The 21,189-nt window shown below is 50.9% G+C and overlaps 6 protein-coding genes across 6 annotated transcripts; 3 read left to right on the forward strand and 3 right to left on the reverse strand.

The window, feature by feature from the left end:
• Window positions 1-195: 195 nt before the first annotated feature.
• STEHIDRAFT_145669 (alpha/beta-hydrolase) lies at window positions 196-1,771 on the reverse strand. Its single transcript, XM_007301713.1, has one exon. The coding sequence runs from the start codon at window positions 1,650-1,652 to the stop codon at window positions 351-353; it is 1,302 nt and encodes a 433-aa protein (XP_007301775.1). The 5' UTR covers window positions 1,653-1,771; the 3' UTR covers window positions 196-350.
• A 684-nt stretch (window positions 1,772-2,455) lies between these two features.
• Window positions 2,456-3,102, forward strand: STEHIDRAFT_119627 (uncharacterized protein). The gene is made up of 2 exons (XM_007301714.1): window positions 2,456-2,599; window positions 2,671-3,102. The coding sequence occupies exons 1-2, from the start codon at window positions 2,548-2,550 to the stop codon at window positions 2,904-2,906; spliced, it is 288 nt and encodes a 95-aa protein (XP_007301776.1). The 5' UTR covers window positions 2,456-2,547; the 3' UTR covers window positions 2,907-3,102.
• Window positions 3,103-5,601: 2,499 nt separating this feature from the next.
• On the reverse strand, window positions 5,602-8,265 carry STEHIDRAFT_145671 (cytochrome P450). The gene is made up of 11 exons (XM_007301715.1): window positions 8,045-8,265; window positions 7,839-7,976; window positions 7,714-7,771; window positions 7,379-7,490; window positions 7,229-7,280; window positions 7,071-7,153; window positions 6,635-6,997; window positions 6,346-6,513; window positions 6,128-6,257; window positions 5,859-6,045; window positions 5,602-5,791 (listed from the first exon to the last, which is right to left on the reverse strand). Exons 1-11 carry the CDS (start codon window positions 8,159-8,161, stop codon window positions 5,631-5,633), a joined length of 1,569 nt encoding a protein of 522 aa, XP_007301777.1. The 5' UTR covers window positions 8,162-8,265; the 3' UTR covers window positions 5,602-5,630.
• Window positions 8,266-9,582: 1,317 nt separating this feature from the next.
• On the forward strand, window positions 9,583-13,210 carry STEHIDRAFT_138010 (uncharacterized protein). The gene is made up of 12 exons (XM_007301716.1): window positions 9,583-9,696; window positions 9,764-9,806; window positions 9,863-9,876; window positions 10,019-10,077; window positions 10,142-10,191; window positions 10,257-10,280; window positions 10,334-10,423; window positions 10,488-10,781; window positions 10,840-10,936; window positions 11,036-11,100; window positions 11,207-11,318; window positions 11,438-13,210. The coding sequence occupies exons 1-12, from the start codon at window positions 9,654-9,656 to the stop codon at window positions 11,564-11,566; spliced, it is 1,020 nt and encodes a 339-aa protein (XP_007301778.1). The 5' UTR covers window positions 9,583-9,653; the 3' UTR covers window positions 11,567-13,210.
• Window positions 13,211-13,460: 250 nt separating this feature from the next.
• On the reverse strand, window positions 13,461-14,541 carry STEHIDRAFT_166811 (ribosomal protein S5 domain 2-like protein; the record flags this gene model as incomplete). Its single annotated transcript, XM_007301717.1, has 3 exons — window positions 13,461-13,509; window positions 13,588-14,374; window positions 14,430-14,541. 2 exons carry the CDS (start codon window positions 14,539-14,541, stop codon window positions 13,884-13,886), a joined length of 603 nt encoding a protein of 200 aa, XP_007301779.1. The 3' UTR covers window positions 13,461-13,509; window positions 13,588-13,883.
• A 3,371-nt stretch (window positions 14,542-17,912) lies between these two features.
• STEHIDRAFT_154540 (uncharacterized protein) lies at window positions 17,913-18,461 on the forward strand (the record flags this gene model as incomplete). The annotated part of the gene is made up of 1 exon (XM_007301718.1): window positions 17,913-18,461. The coding sequence occupies one exon, from the start codon at window positions 17,913-17,915 to the stop codon at window positions 18,459-18,461; it is 549 nt and encodes a 182-aa protein (XP_007301780.1).
• Between the last annotated feature and the right edge of the window lie 2,728 nt (window positions 18,462-21,189).

The following is a 21,189-nucleotide window of genomic DNA, read 5'->3' on the forward strand; positions in this document are numbered from 1 at the left end:
TTGATAAACGACTACAAGGATAAGTACTGTCGACGATGGGGAACGCGTCGCGTAGCCATCGTGCATGAGCTGCGCTAATAGCCTCAGCATCATGCAAGCATCATGCTCGACGCGATCGACTGCGTGAAATAGCGTCGACGCGTCTGCACGTGTTGGTTCATTGTGGCGAAGGTGGCAACATCAATTCCGAATAAAACTGTGTACAATATATTGAAGTACAACTACTCGTACACCATCCTCAGGGCACTTTCCTCGTTTACAGTAGTTATTTCGAACTCTTGGTTACAGTTTAGGTTCAGCAGCAGTGTCCTATCCAATCCTGGGCGGTCATGCGAGGAATTCCGAACCATTCAAACCCCCTTCATAGCGAACTCTGCCAATAGTCTCACAACCACCTTCGGTCTCTCCTGCTGCACCCAATGTCCAGCACACTCCACCAACACAACACCCTCCTCACCTCTCCCCGCCTCCCTCATTCTCACACACAGCGCCTTCATCCTCTCCACCGCCCCCGGAAACTGCCACGTTCCCCAGTCCTTCTTACCGGCAATGAACATCGTCGGCACCTCAATCTTCCGCTTCATCAGCTCCGGCTTCGCATTGGGTAAGGGATCAAGAGGAGATATCATGGCACGGTAGAGGTTGAGACCGCCTTGAAAGCCTGTACGACGGTAGGTGTCCACGTAGACCGCGAGGGCGCTCTCGGACATCCAATGCTCCTCGTCTTCGTTCGCGGATTTGATGGTGCGGGGAAGATGGGGAAGTACGGTTTGTGGCATGGTGAGTTCCGAGCGCATGATATAATATTCGGGAATTTCTGCGAGAGCCTCGAGCGGATTACCGTTCTTCGCATCTGGAGAGCCAGGAGAAGGCATCGGGATAGAGTGCGGGTCCGGCTGCAGCTCCCAATCCGCACTCTTCACATGCCAATACGCGCGTATGAAGTCGCGGAAAGAATACTCCCCCTCTCCACTACCCGCTTTCTCTCCGCCACCCGTGAGCATATCGCGATTCGCCTCCGGACCCGAGAAATACACCATATAATGTTTCCTCGGCGGGTCCAGGGCCGCAAGTCCACGCTGCACCATCTCCATAAATGCCCTACCCTGCGCCACGCCCTCATCCGTCTGTGGCACTGGACCCGTGAACGGCGCGCTCATAAGCACCAATCTCTCAGCAAGCTCCGGGTGGATGATCGCACAGTTCCCCGCGATCGTAGATCCGAAGTCGTGACCGATGAGTAGATGCACTTTCGTCTTTCCTAGAGCGTGTACGAGTGCAACTACGTCTTCGACTAATTCTTCCTGTCTGTAGTCGTTGAGGTCTTCGTCGTACGAGATTTGTGAGGAAGGATCAGAGCGGGTAAGGAGGGAGGAGAGGCCGAAGCCTCGGTGGTCTGGTGCGACGACGTAGTAGCCTGTGCCTCCCGGGCTGTTGGAAGATGAGAGGGGCATAATGACGTCTCGCCAGGAGTACGAGAGTTCGGGGAAGCCGTGAAGGAGGAGAATGAGAGGGTCAGAGGGATTCCCGGCGGAGAGGAAGTGAGATTTGACAGTATTGTTGCGAATTGTGATGTGAGTAGAACTGATCCCAGCTGGAAGATTCCATGGAGATGCTGGTGTGGCAATGTCATTGTTGGTATTGGAAGACATGAGTGAGTTCAGCAGCGATAAGTAACCAGGGCAGTAATAGCAAGCCTTCGGGTGCTTCACCAGGTGGTCTAAGTAGTCTGTTTGTCGCCGTCGAATGCAAGAACGTTCACAGCGTCGATACCTAGTACAAATGGGTGTCGCTGATGGCTGACTCAACTTCAGCCCCGGGAAGATAAACTTAGCTACATGATGGTGGTAAGACGTGGCGTACTGTGGCGTGGCTCTCGATGTCTCTCTTGAGCGGAGTGTCGGAATTCGAAGCGGAGGTTCGGCCCACGTACCGACCACGCATCTCGGGCCGCCACTCGTCGCACTTTTCTGTGCCCTCCATGATCACGGTCCTTTTCGCGCCTCGTCCGGTCAATTGCTAGCTCTTTGCTGAGAGGTGTAAACGACAGCACGAATCAGGCTTTGACGGGCTAGCAATGTTCCAGGAGGTGCCTGTGACTTTGCTTCGATCGCTAGATCCTGACTCCCAATTGCAACTTCTCTGGCTTCACGATATCTTATCCAGGCCCCTTCCTCTCAGAACGACCCTGACTCATCTACGTAGCTTTGAACTTTGAGGGTCTTTGAAGCTACGAGCGCATGAAATGGAGCCATAATCTCAGTGTGGGGAATACTAACGGTTCACTTCCATTTCGCCACCCTTCAGCATCGACGCCCGCAGAGATATCGTGAAGACACAGTGCTATCAGGTGAACTACATCAGTTTTACCGTCCTTCGACTACCTTTCTATTGCACACGAATGTCTTCCAAAGAATATCGATGACAGACATAACAAGACACTACCAATACGCAATATCAGCGCTGAGTCAAAGCGACTTGTAGGGCGTCAACCCTTCACGCGGCCCAGTCCAATGCTCAGAGGGCCTCCTGATCCTTTCACGCTATATGTTTACTCATATTGTCGTATATTATACCAGAGGAAATCAAAGCAAAGTCGGTGCGTATGCTCGAACGTCGGTGCTTTGTGCCGTATACGGAATCATCATTCTTAAAGATTGCCTACCGCAGGCTTTTCATATTCTGGCACCGCACGCCGTGCTTGTGGCGTCTCCTCCGCCCGACCGCTGCCAAGAAGTATAGTGCAGGTAGGCCAGCTTGGACTAGACCTGAAGCGCAACAAATTGTGCCCCGTTTCTCGTTGCACAGGTCGCCGCGCTACCACAGACACAGCGATTGAGCTGTGTTCCTCTTCTTCCACCGTCGTGGGCCGTTTCCAGACCGATATTCGTCCTACTCTTCGCTAGGCTCCTCTAAAATGAACCGCACGTCCCCAAACCTTGCGATATCGTCCTATGACTTACCCAACGCGCAACGAACGCACCAGAAGCACCAGAAGCATTCGTCGTTCCCTTTGGCCTCAATGACTGAAGTTGGATATATTGCAGAATTATAACACCCGACCCGTGCTACTGATAACTCTAGATATGACCTTCGCAAACCTTCTCCAACCCGCCCAAACCCACAAATCTTCGAGAAGTTGTCCTGACAGAAGGCTGGCTCATCATGAGACACGGTCGCGGGTGGAGTCGCACAGAGCTGCAGAACCGGAAAATTTGCGGGTCTTACGGGGTATGCGGTCATGATAAGATTTACTCTGGCGTCTGATATTTCGATATGTGGGAATCGTGTTGGGATGTCGGGTGTAGATGTTTCGAGGTGAGGTAAGATGTGGCGATTGTGCGATGGGTGGGACGGAACGCAGGAATACGTTTGGGTCAATGCGAAATAGAATGGTTAGGATGCGACTGTACGGGTAACGTGTTTCTAATGTTGGAGACATACGGTATGATTGACGCGTTCTAGCAATCAACTATTTTCGGTATGTTCTTTCCGTGTGCTCTGATGCCTATATTCGCTGATCAGCGTCTGTCTCACAACTTATTTCTCACCACTCGCATCATCCAACCAGGTGCAAATTATACGCTTTGACCGACATTTTCCTTACGCCATCGTCTTCTCCCGTTCTGGTTCCGCTGCAAGGCCTGACACGCCCCTTTCACCGTCGAAAAGCCCTCGGGTTACCCTAGGTAGCATGACGCAGCGTACCGTCTCGTAAATTCAATGGGCCGTCTTGGACAGTCCCTAAACCTGTCAAAGTATGCACGCCTCGTTACTCGGTCCTCATGGCCTCAGTCAGTTCAACGATTCGTTCAGGAAGTCAACAGAATCCATCAGTACTTTCCTTCAAGATTCCATCGTCCAAGTTCAGCCACCCGTGGATCAAGGAACTTGAAGGGGTAATACAGACGCTCGGATGTTGCTCGTCTCCGCCCATAGTCCTCAAGAGTTCAGTTCTTCATCTTCTCTCCCAAATTTGCATCCTCGTGTGAGCGCATCCCGACATACTTATGTAACTTAACTTGCGAGCAGACTGTGAAGCAGACCGGTCTGGATAGGCGTGCGATATCGATGAGGCGCGAAGGTTCTATAGAGCAACATAGCAGACTCGAACCTCTTCTTTCGCAGGGTGATGTTTTTCTCAGCTCTATCTCAACTGTCTCTTTCAACCTACCTTATATGGCCACTAGTAGTTCCGAATTATTCTCAACCTTAGAACGGCGCGTGCTTCGTTGCCTTCGTTACTTGCCTCCCTTTGCGCTGTGTGTTTGCCCGCATTCGCACGTTAGACCACATGTATGCATGCATGCATGCGCAATTCGCTCATAACCTTCCGTAGAACTTAACTCATTAATATCGAGTCCGCATTGTGGCCACTGCTGCAACGACGAGAGTTGGGACCGCGGAATATCCATGACGCTGCTGTTTAGGTTGGAGGATCTTCTGTCACTGAATTCGCTGCTCGACACGGCTCCTCGGACTGGCTGCGAATATATGTATTCCAAGTCGTGACTTTTTTTTCGAAGGCATTTCCCAGGAATTGCACAGCATTATATGTTCGCTGGCGGCATACATACAAACGTCTAAACGATGCTTGATCGTCTGATTCCATACGAAGCTCGCAATTCCTCTAACGTCCTTGGTGGCGTTTTAAGTTCTAACTTACTCTTAGAATGACCCTGCCCTCGCCACACCTGGACCAGGCCCGTCTCCGCCAGTGTAGACTAGTAGTGAAACTTGAATGGCAAGAAATATGCGTATGTATGAAGGGGCAGCCAAAGTAGATTGTGTGGCTTGATGGTCGCCATGCCTAACAGTGTGGCGAGCCTAGTGCCACCATCAATGATCTCTTAATAGTAGCACCAAGTTCACCTGGAGTTAGTCTCGAACGATGACATACGTATGCGCTTTGAGAGTGGACACAAGTCCGAATCTGGATCGGGGAGAACCTCCATAGCAGACCTTGGGGAGCTCGCCGACACCGAAGTGGCAAGGGAGACCTCACTGAGTCGCTCGGCCGGTCGGGGACGGGACTTCGTCTCGTGCAAGGCTTCTTGCACTGAAGGCTTCAAAGATAAGTTATAACGGTGACACGACTCGGACTCGGACTAGAAGGATCCAGGAAGTAGTAATGTGACTATATTTAAATTATTCAAACTTCAGTCGACAGTATCTGTAAAGTACTGTCTGAATCACGAATCACGGACCACAAATCCCAATCGACGAAAACCAGTCGTCGCTCGCATGAAGCGCCGAAAGTATTGAGTGTAAGAAACTGTGAACGAAGCGAAATGAGAGGGAGTGTGGGTGTGTAGCAAAAGAGTCAGAGTCCAAGAGAAGGATGGGGGTGCGGATGCGAAGGAGGAAGCCTAAAGATTAGGTGTCAACTATATCGCGAGGTAGATGTTGGATGGGAGATGAGTGGCACGCAAGGAATATGTATACACGATAATGAAGCAAAGATGAGTCAGGATGAGCAGAGGCCCAGCCGAGGAACTAGGGAAAAGACACGAAAATTACAAGAAACTATATGTACATACGTGCAAATCAGATGGTTAACGACGAGCAGCAGAAGAGAGCATTGTTGGAGAGAGCGTTGAATAGAACAAGGGAGTCGAGCAGCACCTAACTTAGTGCTGCGCGAGCGTGATGTGCAGAGGCAAGAATCCGCCCTTGTCATCCACGACAGCTTGCAGCGTAGGCGAGATCATTTGTTTCACGTCTGCCGTCGTAGCCTGGAACTCGAGCGAGCGGAAGAGCGTAGCAATGAGAACCTTGAACTCCAGTACAGCTACATTTCATGAACCGACATCAGCATTCATCGTTCAGTATTCGAGGCGAAGAGAAGGACTGCGCACCAAGTCGCCAGCCAATGCAGTTCCTGGGCCCGTCGCAGAAGGTAACGAGACCGCTCCATCCGTGAGGGAGTTCACTAGGCTGAGGCACGCCGCCAGGGATGATCCAACGTTCGGGCTTAAAGATATGTGCGTCTTCGCCCCACACTTCAGGGTTGACGTTCATGGCGGTAAACGGAATATGGAAGATCTATCGACGCGGCGAGAGACGATTGACGATTAGTCGATTTCATGACCTTAATGAACGGTGGTAGAGTGGAAGGTTAACGTACCGTGCCGGCTTTTGCGTGGTAGGAGGTAATCTTACGACCGTCGGTGGTGGTGATGGGCTTGCTTAGCGGGATCACGTCGTCTTCAAGGTTGATGCGCTCAGTGTGTGGCGAGGCGGGGTACACGCGGAGACTGCAGTCATCACAAGGAATGGAATGATTAGCGGCGCATCATCAAACCGGGGACATGGTGCAGTGAGATGATGTAGGATGGTACGCACCCTTCCTTCACGATGGCGTCGAGGTACTCGAGTTTCTGGATGCTCTCGTAGGTGATATCACCAGCGGAGATAAGCTCATCACGGAGTTTCTGCTGCATCTCAGGGTTGCGGGCGAGAGCATAGGTAGTGAGGGCGACGGAGCCTGCAGTAGTTTCATGGCCGACCATACTATAATTCCGACGCCACACAACACGCCACACGTCACACGGACGCAAATCGAACGGAACCAAATCAGCCTCATGGCAATCGCACAATCACAAACGAAGTCAAAGAAAAGAAAAACACGCACATAAAAGTGTTAACATTCGCCACCAACTGCTCATCGGTCAACTTATTCCCCTCCTTCGCGTCCCTGTTGGCCATCATCAACAAACTCAAGATGTCCCTCCCCTTCTCGTTCACCACTCCCTTCTCGATGATCCTCTTCGTCAGCCTGTCCACGATCATCTTCGTCGTCCCCTGAGCCTGCAGCGCCGGGATCGGCAGCTTCACGATCCAGGGGAAGGTGCGTACGAGGAGCGGTGCGATGAAGCCGGAGTAGGTGAGACCCATGTTCACGTGGTTATGCCAGGCGCTGGCGATCTCTTTAGCCTCGGCGGATTCGCCTGAACCAAAGTCATGACCGAATGCGACGCGTCCGATGATGTCGAGGCTGGTATAGGGAAGACGAGAGAAGACTGGAATGAGAGACGATGGAGTGGGAAAAGATATGAGAGAAGACTTACGTGCAGGAAGAGGTCTGTTCGACGATGTTGACAGTGGCGCCTCCATTATTGGCAAGAACTTGGTTAGTCAAGCGGGTCTCAAGCTAAGCAGAAGTGAAACGAGTGTCGAGTTGAGTCTTCGGAGCAACTAGCTATAAGTGTGGCGTGAATATCCTTACCCGCTCAGCGCTCTCGAATATATCATCTGCCATACCCTTGACGTTCTCCTGTCTACAAAACACAGTACGTTTTCGTTTCAGCTTCTTCATCTAGAAAGGTATCTACATGGAGAGAAAGGAAAAGTCTAGAATGAAAGAGCGAAAACTCACGAGAACGCCGGAGCCAAAATCCGTCTCTGCAGTTTGTGATCATCACCTTCGGCCCAGACTAATCCTCTCCCGAGGAGATTTGCAATCGGAGGTCTGAAGATAGGACTCTTCACTGTTTCACGAGCGAGCGAGCAAAAAAACATCAAACATGCGATATCGGGCGTCAGCGAGCGCGCATCATGAAAGGGGTCGTGGCAAAGGCTAATCTGGGGCGAATCCTGATGTCGGAGGACCGAGGACATTAAGGATTGCCCACATGGGCATGGGATGGGATGGGTGGTGCGTGCACGCATGCGATGAAGTGCGGAGGGTGCGCGAAAGGGAAAGAGACTGACCGTAGTTGTCGCAGTACTGAAAGATGTGCGCAACAGCTGCGTTGTCACCGGCGACGATCTACGAAGATCGCGAGAGTTAGGGAATTCAAGGCGGACAAGGGGATGAAGTTCAGAAAAGTACTCACAACGTCCTCATGGAACAAGGCAGCCTTTATCTTGTAGAAAGATCCAAGAGCGGACATCCACTTCATGTACATCTCGTTTGACTCATTGTCAAACACTTTCTTCTCGTGTCCGTAAAAGAGAGTAGCCTCGTCGGAGGGCTGAGAACGGATACGTCATAGTCAGGGGTCTGAGGCAAAGCGCAAACCAGAGGTTCTGAAGTGCATACCGGGCATGGTAGGACGTCCAAGTCGGTTTTCCTGCGCAGGACATAGTAGCGGAGTAACACGGCCAGCAGGACAGTGGAACCGAGAACGGTAGGAGATGACATATCCAAGAAAGCCATACTTTGTAGTGGGATAGGGTGAGGCGGTGGCGATAGACAGGCCAAGTGGTGGTAGTTGGAGTCTAAGAAGGAGATGTCGGCGAGTGAGAGATGGAGGTGGCTGAAGAAGGGGAATGGAGGAGTGAAAGGAAAGTGAGGGTCGCTTGCACTCAAGCGAAGGCGATTAGAAGCAGTATTGACACTCAAAGGGTGACCTTTTCGGGCACAAGGGGAGGGGCAGTCGGTACAAGTTAGATAGGCACCGATGGGGGCTAAGTAGTACCGTGGGCGATCTATCTATCAGAAGCCTCAAATACCCTGCACGAAGCCGGCAGCGGGCCTCCCAAGGGTTCGCACGCACAATTCCGGGCAGGCTAGTGGAATGCGGTCAAGTCAGTAATCGTGCACTTCGAGTGTAAGTTCTGGAGGGGCTCGAAGCCTTGAATTTGATGTTTTTCATCATACTCGTTGAACCTGCCTTTTGAGGAGCAGAAGCTGCAGGGTCCTCCGGCCTGCTCAGCCGCCGCCCACAAATCCTGCCTAAAGCGCTCGTCCTGGGCAGGAATGTGCTCCATAAGGTTCACGGGAGCCCCGAGACTCATAAATCCTTGCAGTCAAGTCTGCAGTTGCGCTTGGGAGCTGTCAGCTTTACGCTTGACGGTCTCGGCTACTTGATCGTTAATTATTTAATGAAGGGCACCTCCAACGAAGCGGAAATGAAAGTGAATGAAAAATCGGGGCGTCCGAGCAAGCTTCGAGGAGGGTTACGAGATGTCGAGGACAGGCGTCTGTGTACGTATATGGCTCACGGGAACCGAAGTTTTCGTCAGAGTTCGAAGACTTCTTCCGCCGCTTGCCCTCGTCCGGCCTGGGAAGCCGCAGTTGTGAGAGTCGTCAAAGGGCCATCAGACGTGTAGGCCGCATCAAAGGCTGTGACGCTCGCTGTCGGTCGAGGTCGCTTGAGTCTGAACGGGATCGGTGTGGCGCTGCGAAAGTCTGGACAGGAAAGGGGAAAGGAAGGGGTATATTCCTCGAATGGTGGGATAAAATGAGGGCAGGGAGTGTGGATATGTCGTATCTTGCGTGCGTGGACGAAGAAGCGACCGGTGGGACGAACGAGCGGGCTGACGACGAGGACGCAAAAGGAATGTTGCAAGGGCTCATCCCGAAGAGGGAAGGAATTCACGCACTCGGGAATCCGCCGAGCCCGCCGTAAAGCCGGATTGGAGGAAGGACGACCTGATTCGTTCTGAATTGGACGAGCAGTTCAAGCTCTGGAGCGAACCCTCGTTTACGCTTTTCACTCGGTTCAGGCGCTAAATGTTATCTCATGATGACCCCCCGGACCAGCCTTTGCCATTCTCGTACTGCTCGTCCAAGACGCTGCATACTTATACCTCCACATGTCCCCATTATTTGCTTCCGCCAGGTCCTCCTACCCCATCCGTCTCCCACCCTCAGGCTGTGAACTGTCCTCATCCGCCTTCGGTTACTCTTGTGCATACTCATCGCCATGGTTGACTGGAACTCCGCCACCGAGCTTGCCACGGACTCAGGTTAGTGCGACACTGTGTTTCACCGACAACATATTCCTGATTACTTTGGTCAACGTCTAACTCACAGCGGCGTTCACGAAATTCATGCATACGCTGTTGGGTCTATACATGTACGTCGTATTCAGCTTTGAACTTGATTCATTGTGTTGAAGCCACTGTGCTCTAGCTGGGAATGGTTTAGTATGTCTTCACGTTTCATTGTCTCTAACCATGTTCTAACCAAGAGTGTCTGTGGCGACCATTCATCATTCAGTATGTCGTCGTGCCCAATAAACTATCTTCATTGTCTGATAGTGTTGTCTTTTCTTTGCTGTCACTCAGGCGACTCTTGACTTCGACTTTGCCTTCTTGACTGGCAGGAAGAGGTTCAGGTGGCCACTGGTAGGCCTTACCCTTCTCTGCTTTTTCATCGGAAGCATCACGGCTTACATCATTCGTTGAACAGACCTTCTACTTCCTTGGGCGGTACTGTCTACTGTTCGCGCTGATGGGGATGTGCGTTGGTCCCATCATATTAATGATAGCTGTTATACTTATGATATGCTTTGATGCGACTCTAGAACCATCGCGTTGGATGTCACCAAGTACGCACCATTGCATGTTCAAGTCGCTTCAGCCTCTGATTGTCTTTGTGTAGGGAGGTGAACTGTCAAGCATTGTACACCTTCAACCAGTGTTTCGGTAACTTCGCCATTGGAATGGCAAGTGTAAACCTTTCTGTACGAACGTACGTTTAACCCTCTATGTCGATCTTACTCACATACTTCTGCTCACATTCATTTCATCCACAGCATGGCTATCTGGTCACAGAAGTGGTACATTGTCTGCCCACTGATCGCCGTCATCCTCGGTCACTGGTCACTACTTCTCCACGGTATTCTCCTCAAAGCTGCCTGGGTCGAAGGCACAGGTTGTGTTATCACCTCGACCGATAACACTCTCCTCGCCGCTTCCTTCATCTATACCATGGCCTTCGACTTTGTCGTTCTCACCCTCACAGCGTGGAAGCTCGCGTTCCCCAAGGGTGGACGCAGTAGACTCGTGGAGATGATCTTCGGTGATGGTTTGGTTTACTTCCTCGTCGCGTGAGTCTCCATTTCATCGAAGTTCGATATCGGTATTGATGATGCGATCTACCCTTAGCTTCTTGGCAAACATGACCGCCACTGTATTCATGTTGCTCAACTTGAACGCTGTGATGTCTGTCATCGCCAACGTCCCTGCAGCCGTAATCTCCACCGTACGTATTCTACCATCGATCGCAACAACTTATCCTTCCATCTTCACAAACTTTACTTCCTGCGCCACTTACACTTCGTTCCTGTACCGTTCTTATCAGATTGTGGCATGTCGAGTCGTCCGCCGCCTGAACAACTTTGCCAACCAAGGCCCAGAGGTGTTCACGTTCGTACGCACCGTCCATCCCGCCCCTCCATCATCACTGACGCGTCTTCTTCCCCTCTCACCTGCTTGCTTTGCTTTGCTCTGCTCCGTGCATTTTGCTATACAGATCGAGTTCACCTTCGACTAATAACGCGCTTCGGTTCAATTCGGGCACGGCCTCGAGGGGTCCTGCGAACGTGTCTGTCGCGAGGTCGACGGCAGGCGGTGTGCACGTACAGGTACGCGACTCATTCCATTCCATTTCATGCTTTGACCCCATATCCGGTATGCCCCAAATGAATTCAATGCTGACGCTGCGGTTGGTCGTGATGACGATTGGTGTTGGTGTTGTGTGCAGATGGACACGTTCTCAGTAGCGGACAAGGTCACCTACGACGCGTCAGGACGTGTCGTCTCCGCCGAGGGCAAAGAGTTCGACCCCGAGAGCCAACAGATCTCGGACGAGTTCAAACATCAGCCATACTAGATCCCACTCGCTCCCTCCATTACACACACTTCGCATCTATTTCATCTCTCCTTCGCGCTCCATCCTCTCATCTTCTTGGCTCGACATGTTTTGTCTCCTTAGGGTACCCTTCAACTTGAAGCTATGCGAAAGCCCCGCAGCTAGCTCACCCTCACCCCACCTCCGTAACCATATACGTTAACGTATACCTATCGGCTTATAGCCTATCCTATTGAAAGCCCACTGGGACTTTTTGACCTTCCTCCCTCCCAATTCCCGCTCCGTCATCTTGAGTCTCCCTCCATTCCTCGGTATTCATCTTATCTCGCCCTACCTCGTCTACGCTCTTCGTATCGCAGCAATATCGCGCAGCACCTGTATCTAGTACCCACCGCCCTTCCCGGCACACTTACACTTACATGCACATGTCAAAAATCAGCATACCACATACACACACACACACACATTAGACGGGGTCGGAAGCACATCGCACATCCGCACGCTCTCTGCACCAACGCACACCATTCATTAGTATTACTGTATCCCGTACACTTCACTCACCTTCTTCTCGCTTCACCGCCTTCTCTGTCCTCTGTCCTCTGTCCTCTGTCTTTTTGTCAGCTTTTGACATCCTCGATTTGCGCGATACGTACCCAACACAGCACCGACGTCCTCGCATCACCAGTCACCCCGGGCCATCATTCTTTCTCGATACCCACGATACCCCCTCCCTGCCTGGTGACTGGCCTGGCACTCGTCTCAAAGCAAAGTCGCGGACGACGCCTCGTTTCTTTCGCTTTCGCTCTCCGGGTTTCCATTCCATCGTATCTGTAACTGTCTATCCATTCTTCCAGTCCTACCCTGCCCCAATTCCAGACCCATACATCCCTACTTACAGCCCTGCATGACACACCGACGTCCGTCCCATTTACACACCAGTCCTATTACGTCCGTCGCACTTCCATTCTTGACAGTCCGGATTGGGGAGTCGGTTGTTCGTACGGTGGCGCGTGCATTTTTCTACGGAGTTGGCGGTTTTGGGGATTGGGACTCCGATGGCGGATGGGGGTATTTCTGCCGTTCTACGAATCACGAATCACGATCCTGGTGCTTCGCGGGATCGGTGTGGATTTAGCCTTATGCGGATATTCGATGGAGAGCTCGAGGGACGCTGTGACGGGTTGGAGTGGTTGACAGGGACTTGGTGATATGGCGGGAGAAGGGAGCGGGGTGCGAGTTCGAACTTCGGCCGGGACGGCGCTGGGAGGGAATTAGGAAGGACAGAAGGAAGGTACGCAGGGATGGTATTGGAAGGGTATTCTTGGTCTGTTCTGTTCTGTTTTTCTGTTCGTGTCATTCCATTCATCCATCATACCTCTGCGTCTCAACGTTCCGCACCCTTTCATCGGCACCGTCTCCATCAGCATTATCCTCCACTTATCTCTATCCTACCATCTTCGTCTTCGTGGTACCCTTCGTCTTTCGTTTTCGTCGTCATTCATCAAAAGTACCGCGATTTCTTGGCTACTTACTGTGTATGTAGTTCTCCTAAAAAAAGATTTTAGTCACTCTTTCTTTGTTACCTTCGTTTTGTGTTTCGAAATTGTGTGTATTAGTTCTGTTTTAGCCTTGTGTTCGTTAGTACAAATGAAATCTTGATGTTACCAAATAATTGTTCGCTTGCCGGTCGTTTGCATGAGCACAAGGAGGAGCATAGCCGATACGCACATGAGCTAAATGCCCTAGAATGAACTAAATTCACTTGAATTTGCTGAAGCGGCCGCAGCTACAGTACGATGAGTACATGACCGGACGGAAAGCGTCTCCGACATGAAGAGAAGGAAGTCATCGTACATCGGGCGGCGTTGTGGCCCGTAGTGAGCCCAGAAGTACTGGTCATTTGTAGACGGTCGGCTGGCACTGTCAAAACGATATTCGGACTCGGGAACAAATGGTTATATTGGCTGAACAAGCGGAGGAAGCATTTAATCAGTACGAGACAGAACGTAAGGAGAAAAACAGTCTAGGTGACGGGCGCTCACACTGGACATGAGAACGAGGTGACGGAGGATGTTCCGCGGGCGAATCTGTGCCACTCTGTGTCGTGGATGAGAAGACGGAGTCCATCATACGAGCAAGGATCGCATCGAATTATGCCGACAAAGTCTGCGTGGCACTCGGACCAGTCAAAACAAACAACAGCCCGTCAGACGAGCGTCCCAGCAATGCCGACGCGCGCCACATCTCCCATAGTGCACCACAGGTGAACGAACACCTTTGCACTGCATACCGAGAACAGACGCGACCGAGGCGCAAACCTATCCAAAGGCTGCCACAATTAGCGCTTTTTCTTCTTCCCCTTTCCCCCTCTTGTGGTCGACTGTTGCCCCTCTCCAACCTGCTTCTCCGATCCGATAAAGCCTCCTTCCCTCAACGCCTCCCTCGCCACCTGTCCAATAATTCTCCACCTTTCTCCACCGAGCGGAACACCACCATACCACCTCCAAACTACCACCAAAACGTCATTCGCCCCAGCCCGCTCGAGAACACTGGATAAGATATCTCCAGCACCCTTCTCGCCTCCGTCGTCTTGACGGGTTGTGGCAATACTGCTGGGATTGGATGCGGGTTTCGAGTTTGGTTCACTTTCTACGGTTCGTGAGGCGTACATACAGTGGGTGGCGCGTTTATATCGAGATGAGGTATGGGAGAAATGAGATATGGCGAGCGGGATGTCGGAGGGAGATTGGATCGTTGTGCAATGCGCCTGAAAGCTGGACTTCTTACTCTCGACGATAGAAGAGGTAGCCACCTTCGCGTTCCAGCTTCCTGTAACATAACGTCAGTGACAACTTGTCAATCAATAAACTCAGGTACTCCGTACCTACGCTACGAGTACTCGTGAAAGGTCGAGCAAAGTTGACAACGCCGCTCAAGCGTGTCGGAAGTTTGGCCGTCGAGACAAACTTAGCTCGACAAAAACAGACGTATGACATATGTCGAGTATAGCCATGAAAGACACGAATCGTTTACGATGCCTTGCCGCTGAACGCTGTGGTCGACGAGCAAAAGAAATGCAGTTGAAAGGATTCGGGGTCGAAGCGAGTGCAGCGCCGGACCGTGAAAGCCGTCAATGCGGAACTGTGGCGTGGCCACACAGATCACTTTTGCGCACGACCTTCACCATCGATTCACAACGAAAACTCTTGCATCCATATGTCAATGGGTGCACACAAAAGGATTACAGGCTGGCCCTTCGTAATTTTACCTAGAGAACGCACTGTTGCTTCCCAGTCTTGGCAGGGTGTACAATCCAAAGTATACCGGATATAGACTCGCTGAGCTCGCTCAGGCTTCTCGGACCTCTACGACCTGACTTCTCGCCAGCTTGAGATGCCCTGCTACATTCGCATCTTCGACAGACTGCGTTGGACTCCGTTCTTGCTGATAGATACTGCCTATATACCGATGGAAATTCCTCAGGGTGCCCCAGTGCGCTGTCGGCTTTGAAGCGCTTCAGACCCACCTCGAGGTTCAGCATGCAGACGCCTTCGATATATTGGATGGGTTGGCTCGGAGTTACGACCAGGTGCGATATCAAGTTTCCAGATCTCTTTCAGGCTGAGAGGAGAAGGCTAAATTATGGATGTCTATAAGGTCATAGACATTATCAGCGCTAGCTTCATGGCCACTTGGGAACGCAGTAGTGTGTTCGAAGTGCAGCTATGCAACTCCCTGGAGAAATACCACTTTCTGTCCGCCCAAATTGTGCGTACGCCCGGGAACGACACGAGGTCGCCCAGTGAGTCCCAGTCTCGAGCTTTTCTCTAGGTACATTCAATTTATATGCCCTCGAATCTTGCAGACTAACGAAGACGCCTGCTGGATGGCAGTGGATGGCCGAGCCGACGAATATTCACTACTAGTTACGTAGTTTCATGCTCATGAAGTACGGTCTTCCAGCATTCCATCCCAACCCGCCCTAGGATTTCCATGCGTACTGCTCTGTATCCGAATCCTGAATACTGCCCCAAAATCCCGCTTCTCATGGGTTCTGATGCATGTCCATGATGCTCAAAAATGGGTCATAATACCGGCACAGAGGTTGAGCAACAGGTCGGTGTTCCCGCAAGAAAACTGGACGTGGTCTCCAGATGTCACATCATTCGGGAACCTGTATAGCAAATCGTGAAATATCATGAGCCGATCGCAAAAACTGGGCGAGTTCGTACTCGGCCTCATCAGGTGGACTGAGAATAAAGGCTGCATTAACTCATGAGATCAAATTAGGGCATCTATTGTGGTGGAAACCAGTGTTGGGACCGAGACCCACGTTGTCGACACATCCACCGGATTCCAACGCGCCATTCTCGCAATCCGCGGCGGAAATGCAGCACGGGCTGAAGCAAGATCTCTCACCAGCCCCTTCCGGTCCAATAACGGGCTGACGAGATTGGATGTGAGGCACAAAGTGAGTAAAAAATGTTTGCGTAGTCTGTATACGATAGGAAACTCACACAGCCGCCGTTAGCCTCTACTTGACCGCGACCGGGATTTGGGCAGGAGGGATCGGTGGTGTTAATCGCTATGCCAACATTTACTCCATAGAGGTTGCTCAGAGAGTACATGATCTCGTTCACGGACTCAAAAAGTTGATGAAGAGGAAAGGCAGGTCGGTATGAGCACTGATGTTCAGATGATGCTGACACGACCGTACTCACGAAACTGAATTCAGCACAGGAAAATGGAGTTCTACCATCCCAAATCGGACTGCCAGTAGTGCATGAAGTCCCTTCACTGTTACAGCCAGTTCCTGTTCCACAGAAATTGAACATTTGAAAACATCGTGGAAATGACACGAAAAAGAAGCGAGTACTATGTATAACAGCGGTGAGTACTTACCGACGTTGATAGCACCCTCCCAATCATCAGAAATCTCCATGTCGATGGTGGTAGTGGTTGGGACGTTGACGTTGTTACGAATACTACCGTTGATCGTTTCTGTGTTCAAGAACTTGACCGTGACTGGGCACGCGCTTCGAACGCTAAGGCTCAGAGCGTAGCTGCCACATACTGTAGTTTTTCGACCGTATGTTCGTCACGCATCACGCAGGGTGCGCCGGCGAACATATTTGCCCCGATGGTCACGCATATGCGCGGGCCCACGAACAGCAAATCGTGACCGATTTGCGCCAAAAATCGCCCAAAAATCAAATTTTCGGTCATTCCGCGAACAATTTCATTGATTCGTCACGCGTGGCCCACCCAGACGAACCTTGGTCTGGCGAAGGTCACGTCTGACATAATCTTCCCACGAACCTACGGTCGAAAAACTACAGTAGGCAAGTAGCAAAAACAAAGATGTAGAGCTTCAGGTATCATTATGTATGAGATGAAAGAGTCAGAGTAGAGCAGATGAACGGGATGAGACTCAGCTCTGGTACTCCCGAGCCAATTCTTTTAGACCTTTATACCCTCCATGAATGAGGACTGGAGCAGGTCGGTGAAAACGATCAGTCATCCGATACTTCCCTCCCCCGGTAAACTTAGGGAAGTCTGTCACTGGATGATTGTGTTAAAAGGGCGAAAAATGGGAGAATTGGCATCCAAATCTATCCTTGAAATCCCGAACTGGCACGTCGTACAGTGGGCGAGGAACCCGTTCGCGAAAATTCCCGGAAGATGTCTTTCCGCCCCCGGAATTTCGACCTGACTCAGTATTAATACTTGTTTCCATCCTTGTGGAAATCTCATGCTCAGCGCTCATGCCGTGGGCTCTAACAAGAGTCTACTTATGCATGATGTTTGCATGATGTACTATGCCTGCAGCTGGGTGCCACATTGGTGCCACGAAGACACCGGTTTCGGAGATGGCCGGTCAAAATATGAAGCTTGAAGGGCCTTCCGGCTCCGAGCCCTCTTCTCAGCCAATTCTCAGCAACTCCATCGGCGACACTTATCTGGTCTTGACACCCTCAGGCTCTAGAGACACTTGCAAGCTTACCTTTTATCCTTTGTGAAATCCTGGCACTCTCTTTGTCGCCTACTAGTATGTACGCCATATCGTCTCCTGACTAACCCGACTGAACACCGGCCTTTTATCTACGTGTTCACCGATCCAACTCTCGACGTTCGAAGACACAGTATCTCTGGCTTTTCATCGGCCCCTGTTCTCGCATCAGTTCCTGCAGAACGCTTGAATTGTTGGCTCAGTCGTCGTAACGGAGATATACATTAATCGACACCGGAAACTTCACAGCTGCCGCAGCGTTATTTTAATTATCGCAGAACTCTCCGTCGGTCTACTCAGTCGTCTCATTATATAACGGATGCTTATTTGTCCTGATTTCTGTCCTCGACTGTATAGATGGCCTCAACCTCCGAGTCACCCACTGATCTGCCATATGAAACCATCGTCCTACCCGCCCCGATAACCTACGAAGACTTCACATGGACGCCTGTAGCACATCCACCACGTATCCTGATTGGCAAAAAACTCAAGCAGCTCTCAACTGCTACCGTACATCCACCGTACATCGGCGCGCAGACGCTTCTCAGGGCCTCGCCCGAGTGGGTTGATCGACACCGCCTCATCTACGGCTGGGCCGTCGATATTGGGGCTCTCCAAAAACGAGGCGAAATTGAGGGGTATTCGGTTGATGAGATTGGGAAGGCTAATGTCCTCCAGCGGTTCAGGATGATTATGCGCGACGTCTGTGGCCTCCGCTCGCAGGACGACTTCCTCCCCGTTTTGTTGAGCGATGGCAGCCATGCGATGTGTGTGGTTTTGGCGCAGAATCTGACGAAGGAGACGATGGCGGTGGATCAAGAGAAGGCTCAAAAGGTGATGATGCTTCTTGCGACTTCAACATATCCCCGATGGTACCGATATGCATGGGACATCGACCATTCTTGACGATGAAGATGATTAGATCGTGTTGTTTTGCCCTCTGATCTCTGAAACTGTCAGCTTGGCTGGGTTCTGTTTTTCGATGAAGATTTCGTTTGTTCTACTGCTGAGGATTACACCTGAATATATATTTGCTGAGCGTGCTAATCTGGGTGGCCTCCTCTCAGTTCTCAATTTTGTCATTTGCCGCATTCAACTTCGTGCCCACGCATAGCCTTTCGGCCACTTCCACCATCTTCCCTCGTCTCAACTCGGCTCAACCCTCACCTCCGTCTCTTTTGGGTGAGGTTTTGACTTTCTTTATGCAGTACAGCAACTTTATTATCTCAGAAGGAATGGCTTGAGCTCAACCTTACCGGTCAAGTTGTCTTCGTATTGGCAGAAATGATCGCCATCCATAATGCACTTCGTACAGTTTTTCGATAGTGCATTCGACTTGACCCCGAAGCTCGTCTCAGTTCCTACGAATCCGGACTAATTCTTTTTTTGTTGTTCTCCGGGTAGTGACAACGTTCTCATTGTGATCTATATGTCGACTGTTATGGATGTCTTCTCGCTCTGATGTGCTCAACTTCCCCATCGAATCCTACGTGCTGCCTAGTAGCTTCATCTCCATATGTGATAATTCCTTGTCATCCCACGTCACCTGAGATTTTTCTTGGCTGTCCTGATACTCTAGGTGCCTTATTTCTCCTTTGTCGCTGAATTGCAACGTACATACGGCCTTGAACGAAGTGCCACAACGATGACGTTGTTTCGGGGACGGCCGTCATGGCAGGTCGTCCTCGTTGAGTTCTTTTCTACAACGTTCACCATCTTGATCGTGAAGGAGCTTGATATCCCCTCTTCGAACTCCTACGTTTGCCTCGTCGAGTGAATTCTGTGTGTACCTTTCATAGCCTCCTGCTGTTGTCTCCTTCAGACCCTTCGTCAAGGAAGTTGAACTTGAGCAGCCACCGGCCATCGCTTCTCTCACCGACTCGGAGGTTGTTGCATTGTTCAACGCTCGACGTTCCATCTTTTCCCCTCGCAATATCACGAGCCTCCTGGGGAACTTACACAGAGCTGAAAGCTTGAGAATACGTTGTCCAACACTCGGCCCTGATCTCAACGGGACTTTCAATTTCATTGTTGTCTTCGTTGCCATACAATTCCCAAGGGGGTGGCACGCGTAAAATTCTGTACCGGATCTTTCCCTACGCGTTTAAGGCCTTACCCCCCCCCCTCCCCCCTCTCGAATATTTAAATCATTTAAAATCATTTATTTAATACCTTTCCCACAATATACAAGATCAAAATGGAGGTTTATTGTGGCATTAAATCCTTGTTTTGATAAATGTTGGTGTAACCTGGCCTAAGACTAGGGGAGGGGATGACCGACGTCGACCGTAGCTTATCCTAGCCTAAAAATATCCATTATTATCTCCTTTACACTTAAACCATCTTCTATTCACAGTTTTATCAACACTATGTATGAATATGATCATATATGAGCCTCAGAAACCCTCCAAATGGCTACCGTAGGACTTCCCGTGATGTCTGGACATTTCGCGTTTAAGGGCCCTCCGGGCCCCCCTCCCCCCCCTACATCTGGTTTTTTATTTTATTCCTGCCACCCCCTTGACAATTCCAGGTCCGCCCAACCAGTCGTCTGTGCATTTATGATGTGGCTCCCTGCTCGTACTAATCTAGACGTTTAGCCTTCCAGATGTCATCCGAATCCGAATTGCCTGGCTCAGGTTACGATACAATTGTCTTGCCCGATCCAATAACTTTCGAGCGTTTTACGTGGACACCGTTGACTCATCCTCCTCGTGTCCTTATCCCCAAAAAATCAAGGCAGTCTCCAGCACTACCGTCCATCCACCCTGCATCGGCGCACAGACGGTCGCCATAGCCTCAGCCAAGTGGGTTGATCAGCGCTTACTCCTCTATGGCTGGGCTGTCGACGTCAAGGCACTTCAGAGGCGTGGAGTGCTCGAAGGCTACTCGGTTGACAGAATTGGGAAGGGAAACATTTTCTAACGATTCGGGATGATTCTTCGCGACGTCTGTGGCATTGACCCGGAAAAGGAGTTCCTCCCCGTGTTGTTGAATGACGGCACTCACGCGATGTGTGTGGTCATAGCCCAAAATCTGACGAAGGAGACGATGCGGGTGGACGAAGAGAAGGCGCTGAAGGTTATGATGCTCCTGGCGACTTCGACTCGACCTCGATGGTACCAATATGCATGGGATATGGATCATGATGATGATGGTTAGATGGTTCTGTCTAGTCTGTTTTGCAGTATATTACAATCACAGTAGACTTGCTCTCCTTGAAAATGTATATGGCCATAGTTATCAGCGACAGTACTAATGAGTGCTCGATCGCCCCAGAAAACCTAGTACGCCACTAATATTTTTCATACGACTGAAGTGCCACCTGGGTGCCACAATCGTGACACAGAAGACCTATCTCGGTGATGGCCGCAGGTTCAAAAGTTCAACAATCCTTACTGGTCTTCGCAGTGCATCTCTTGCATCGGCTTGTCATAAAAACTCGTCCCTGTCTACTGACTTAGCCGAATCTACCTCTTTCCAGTGGTTACCTCATCGAACGCTCTGCATAGCTTCTCGTTGTCCGCACCCTCTTCATCGACTCGGACTCATCCATTGCCCACCGCACCACCGTGTCCCCATCGTCAATTACTACCGTGAGATCTTCGGCTCTTCAAGTTCATTGTTCAAGCGT

Source organism: Stereum hirsutum (assembly GCF_000264905.1).
Source record: "Stereum hirsutum FP-91666 SS1 unplaced genomic scaffold STEHIscaffold_4, whole genome shotgun sequence".
In the NCBI taxonomy this organism is placed as follows: Eukaryota; Fungi; Basidiomycota; class Agaricomycetes; order Russulales; family Stereaceae; genus Stereum; species Stereum hirsutum.

Excerpts from the sequence above, each read along its gene's own strand:
- STEHIDRAFT_119627 (XM_007301714.1), top strand. The coding sequence starts at position 2,548 with ATGTTTACTCATATTGTCGTATATTATACCAGAGGAAATCAAAGCAAA. Across the intron at positions 2,600-2,670 it reads AGGAAATCAAAGCAAAGTCG|GCTTTTCATATTCTGGCACC; the intron begins GTGCGTATGCTC and ends TGCCTACCGCAG.
- STEHIDRAFT_145671 (XM_007301715.1), bottom strand. The coding sequence starts at position 8,161 with ATGGCTTTCTTGGATATGTCATCTCCTACCGTTCTCGGTTCCACTGTC. Across the intron at positions 6,998-7,070 it reads GAACAGACCTCTTCCTGCAC|CCTCGACATCATCGGACGCG; the intron begins GTAAGTCTTCTC and ends TCCCTATACCAG. Across the intron at positions 5,792-5,858 it reads CTGCATTGGCTGGCGACTTG|CTGTACTGGAGTTCAAGGTT; the intron begins GTGCGCAGTCCT and ends CATGAAATGTAG.
- STEHIDRAFT_145669 (XM_007301713.1), bottom strand. The coding sequence starts at position 1,652 with ATGTCTTCCAATACCAACAATGACATTGCCACACCAGCATCTCCATGG.
- STEHIDRAFT_138010 (XM_007301716.1), top strand. The coding sequence starts at position 9,654 with ATGGTTGACTGGAACTCCGCCACCGAGCTTGCCACGGACTCAG. Across the intron at positions 10,937-11,035 it reads CTGCAGCCGTAATCTCCACC|ATTGTGGCATGTCGAGTCGT; the intron begins GTACGTATTCTA and ends CGTTCTTATCAG. Across the intron at positions 11,319-11,437 it reads CAGGCGGTGTGCACGTACAG|ATGGACACGTTCTCAGTAGC; the intron begins GTACGCGACTCA and ends TGTTGTGTGCAG.